Source organism: Octopus sinensis, linkage group LG8 (genome assembly GCF_006345805.1).
Source record: "Octopus sinensis linkage group LG8, ASM634580v1, whole genome shotgun sequence".
NCBI classification, from domain to species: domain Eukaryota; kingdom Metazoa; phylum Mollusca; class Cephalopoda; order Octopoda; family Octopodidae; genus Octopus; species Octopus sinensis.
Genome location: NC_043004.1, coordinates 75,018,867 through 75,023,866, shown reverse-complemented (window position 1 = coordinate 75,023,866; position 5,000 = coordinate 75,018,867). Strand labels below are relative to the sequence as shown.

Genomic DNA, 5,000 nt, shown 5'->3' with positions numbered 1-5,000 from the left:
GCACTAGACCCCAGTCTGATTTGGTATGGCTTCTACAGCTGGATACCCTTCCTAGCACCAACCACTCCAAGAATGTAATGGGTGCTTTTACGTGCCACCAGCACAGGTGCCATTTGTGCAATACTGGTATCTGCTATGACTGTGATTTTGCTTGGCCTGACGGGTCTTTTCTTCAAGCACAATATAATGCCAAAGGTCTCGGTCATTGCCTTCGTGAGGCCCAAGACTTGACAGAAGCTTTTCATGTGTCACTGGCTTCGGCCACTTAATCAAAGTATAAATGTCTTTGCAGTATATCACGAACAGGGTTTGAAATGTTTAGTGGAAATTTCATAATTTTACAAAAATGCTATTTACATTTTTATGATTTTAACTTAAATTATTATTTTCTTGCAGCAAACAATTACCCAGATCACAGCAAGTGGTCAAAACAAGACCTCTTGGCCGGCAGAACTATTTCTAGGTAAACCAAATTCCCTTGCAATTGATTGGATTTCAGGAAATTTGTTCTGGAGCAGCACAAATTCGAAGAGCATACATGTTATGAAGATGAATAGTAACTTTACTATTCACAAAATTGTTTTAGGAAACTCCGGGAATCAAACAGATGTTTCATTTCCAACATCTCTCTGCCTGGATCCAACCAATGGGTTTGTGAGATTTTTATTCTTCTCATTGCATTCTTCTCCATATTTCTTCAGGGTAAGATGGGAAGCTGGCAGAATTGCTGGCATACCAGGCAAAATGCTTTGCAACCTTTCATTCTGTGTTCAAATTTTGCTGAGGATGACTTTGCCTTTCATTCTTTTGGTTGTTCATAAAATAAGTACCAGTCATGTACTGGGGGCGATTTCATCATCTTACCCCTCCCTCAATTTGCATGCCAAGAAAAATGCTTTGCAGCCTTTCATTTGCCTTTACATTCTGTGTTCAAATTTTGCCGAGGTCGACTTTGCCACCACCACCCCACACACACACCTCAACCAACTCCTATATCCCCACCCATCGTTTGCTACAGACACCGCTATCCCTATACCTTCTCACCCAGTCCAAGTCCCTATATCATCATCATCATCATTTAGCGTCCGCTTTCCATGCTAGCATGGGTTGGACAGTTCAACTGGGGTCTGGGAAGCCAGAAGGCTGTACCAGGCCCAGTCTGATCTGGCAATGTTTCTACAGCTGGATGCCCTTCCTAATGCCAACCACTCAGTGAGTGTAGTGGGTGCCTTTTACATGCCACTGGCACAGGTGCCAGACGGGGCTGGCAAACGGCCACGGTCGGATGGTGCTTTTTACGTGCCACCGGCACAGGGGCCAGGTGAGACTGGCCTCGGCCACAATCGGATAGTGCTTTTTACGTGCCACTGGCTAACCTCACTTATTACCACCACCACCCATTGTCCCTTGGGAGCAACTCCACCACCATCTCTCTCTCACTCTCACTCATATTACTCTCTAACTCACTCTCCTTTCTTTCCTTTTCCTACTGGGGTATCCATGTGTTCTCCCCTACGGCAACACACCTATCTCTGTCCCTCCATACTTCCAACCGCTCATCACCTGGCTCAAAGCCACTTCCTTCAATACTCCTTCCCCTCCCAGCTGAGGGAGGTTTGTCTTGTAGGAGACCCTGTCAGTGCACCCAGTACATTCTGTATAGTGGTTGGCATGAGGAAGGGTGTCCAACGGTAGAAAGCATAGCAAAGCGGACAATGGAACCTGATACAGCTCTTGGCCTTCTTAGCTCCAGTCAAACCATTCTAACCCAGACCAGCATGGAGGGCAGAGGTTAAATGATGATGATGGTGATGGTGGTGGTCAGAGCCAAACGCAAACATATGAGTCTCTTCTTTTTTTCCTTTCTTCTTAGATTTCTTTACTGGACAGACAAAGGAAGTTACGATATTCCTGTTAAAATTGGTGCTGTTAAAATGGATGGTTCTGACCCACAGATACTTGTTAAGGATAATATGCAAACACCAGGTTTCCTCACAAAAGATCCAAGTGACCCAATTTTATATTGGTCTGATAGCCAGCTTGGTAAGGTAAGTAACTGCACTGAATTCAGACATAGAATCTAGTCTTCACGATGCTATACATTTTTGTAAACATCTTTCCTGTACTAATTTTTGTTAGTTTGTGTGTGTATATATATATATATATATACATTAATATCTATAAAGCTAAAATGTGAAAAGTTTGTCTCATTTTGGGATTGGAACGGGTTAAGGGCCAGTAGATGGGGTCGGATTGGCTCCAAAATTTACAGGAACATGTAAAAAGAGGTGTGGAAGTGAGTAGACTAGGTTAGAAACCACTGTCTCAAAAGCTGTGGTTACTAGGGCAACAAAAATCCACACTTTTACAAGTGTTTGTTATTTCTCACTTTCGCATATCACCCTGCCTTCTTCTGTCTCTCTCTCTCTTTCCTTCTTTCTCTCCAATTTCCCTCTATAACGATGTTTGACAGCTTCACCATCTCTGTATCACTCTTTCTCCCACCACCCCTCTCACTGTACGTCTGTCTGCATCTATAGAGAGAAAGCGTTGACAGCCACAAAAGTTTAAATATTCCCGCCACAGGTCTTTTAGAACAGGGAATTATTACGTTGATACAAATTGGATTTTTATGTGAAAATGGGTCTAAATGGGGCTGGAAGGAGATTAAAATTTACAGGAGGGGGTGTTTAGGAATTCTCTCTTACATCAAGCTAAAACATTTGTGCCAGCCTTTATATCATCAATGTGTTTCCGTCCGTCATGAAGAAGTTTTGAATGCCTGCCATGGTGAGTCTACTGTCTTGAGAAAGAATCACTTCAAAACTTGGTGTTTAGGAATTTTCTTTTACATCAAGTTCAAAATTTTGCACCAGCCATTAAACTGCCAGTATGTTGCTGGAACAAGTAAAAGAATAAAAGAATATGGTGAGGCAGGTATTTGAGAGGGGGACATGGCTCCATGTCTAGCATTGAGAGGCTGAAATGTGAGAGAGCAACGAGCGCACATGTGTCCTGTTACAGAGGAGATATATAGATACCCTGTAATATATGAGTAGTACTAGCTGTAAAGTACTGGGTGAGTAGTATTAGCTGTAAAGAAGATGAAGAAATATGAGTATGAAGTGAGAAATTACCGAATTTTTGTTATTTATCAATGTTGTTAATGTTTGTTGGTTTTTATATATTTTGCTGCAGATAGAAAAATATGACATCCTGAGAAGCGAACGTGAAGTGATACTCAACGGCCTTAACTTTGTAACTGGTATTGCTGTGTATAAAGGATATCTTTATTATGCTCAGAAAGATTTGGAAACATTAAGTTATGTGTCTTTGTCAGCATTGAACTATGGCAGCACTACAATGAAAACCAATATTGCTCGTTTAGGAACCTTAAAAGTGGTCTATAACTGGAACAAATATCGTAAGTGGAGAAGTCCCTTCATTTTTAGATTCATTTTGCTTTTTTCCCTTTTCATTCTTCATCTTTTCATTTAAGAAGATGGTAATAATCATCATCATCATCATCATCATCGTTTAATGTCCGCTTTCCATGCTAGCATGGGTTGGACGATTTTGACTGAGGGCTGGCGAACCAGATGGCTGCACCAGGCTCCAATCTTCATCTAGCAGAGTTTCTACAGCTGGATGCCCTTCCTAACGCCAACCACTCCGAGAGTGTAGTGGGTTCTTTCTACTATAGGCCTGAGATTTCGGGGAAAGAACATGGTTGCAAAGTGAAATAACCAACTATAAAGACATGTTTCACACTCACACACACACACACACACATATATGTATTATTTATTGAATCTAGAAGAGGCAGTGCCCATCACCTCTGGAGATCCTCCAAGACCAGTGAAAAATGATGCCATTCATTTTTCTCTTAGACTTCTGTTAGTCAACCCCTATCGGAAAAGATATAAGCTGGGAGGGCATTCCAGAAAGCCAATGTTTTGGGAAAGAAAGGATAACTAGAATTACTAATGGTTACTGCAAGGCCTTGGAAAGAACTATTCAATTACATCGACCCCGGTGCTCAAACGATGCTTATTTTGTCAACCCTGAAAGAATGAAAGGCAAAGTCAACCTTGGAGGAATTTGAGCTCAGAACATAAAGATGGAAGAAATAATGTTTAGAATTTTGCTCAACATGCTAACAATTCTACCAAACTCAGAGCCTTAATAATAATAATAATAATAATAATAATAATAATAATAATAATAATAATAATATTAATAATGCCCTGATGCAGTACCAGACAGTGGCTCTCATGGCTTCTGATCTTAACTGATTGGAAGTGTTATCATGTACATTGTTTTGTTTTGGTATAAAAGATGAGCGAGCTGGCAGAAACGTTAGCACGCCGGGCGAAATGCTTAGCGGTATTTCGTCTGCATTACGTTGTGAGTTCGAATTCCGCCAAGGTCGACTTTGCCTTTCATCCTTTCGGGGTCAATAAATTAAGTACCAGTTATGCACTGGGGTCGATGTAATCGACTTAATACCTATGTCTGTCCTTGTTTGTCCCCTCTGTGTTTAGCCCCTTGTGGGTATAAAAGATGGGCAACAGCAAATATTCTACTCAGTACCACAGATCTGCTTGTTTGTTGTTTGACCTTAACCAGCTGAGCATGTCTTTTGGTGGCTGACGATATGTGCATCTCTAATCATGAGCAGAAGTTGTGAGGTAGCAGCATAGCCAGTGGCGGAGTGGCCAGGTTGCCAGGTTGCTCGATGGCAAGTGGGCCGCTGTGCCATTAGAATCCATATGGGGGTGGGGATGTTAGTATCTAAGGGGCCTATCTCCTCAAGCTTGAGAATCTTTTATTCACTCCTGGAAGAATGCATTATTTCAACCTGGCTGTGTTTGTTGAAAAGAATATGTTTAACAAAAAAATAAAAAATTAAAATGATAGCATTCTAGTTGTGGGTGGGCCCCCTTAGTCTCCTGGCAACCAATATTTTTAGACCCAGTCCACCACTGATCATAGCCACG

At 41.6% G+C, this 5,000-nt stretch overlaps 1 protein-coding gene across 1 annotated transcript in view; it reads left to right on the top strand.

Annotated features, from left to right (window-relative positions):
• Nucleotides 1–5,000, top strand: part of LOC118764392 (low-density lipoprotein receptor-related protein 2-like) — a 280,304-nt gene that overhangs the window by 268,986 nt on the left and 6,318 nt on the right. Inside the window, exons 19-21 of the mRNA XM_036505163.1 lie at nucleotides 397–650; nucleotides 1,874–2,048; nucleotides 3,199–3,424. Of these exons, the coding sequence (XP_036361056.1) occupies nucleotides 397–650; nucleotides 1,874–2,048; nucleotides 3,199–3,424 (655 nt within the window). The remainder of the gene's footprint in view (nucleotides 1–396; nucleotides 651–1,873; nucleotides 2,049–3,198; nucleotides 3,425–5,000) is intronic.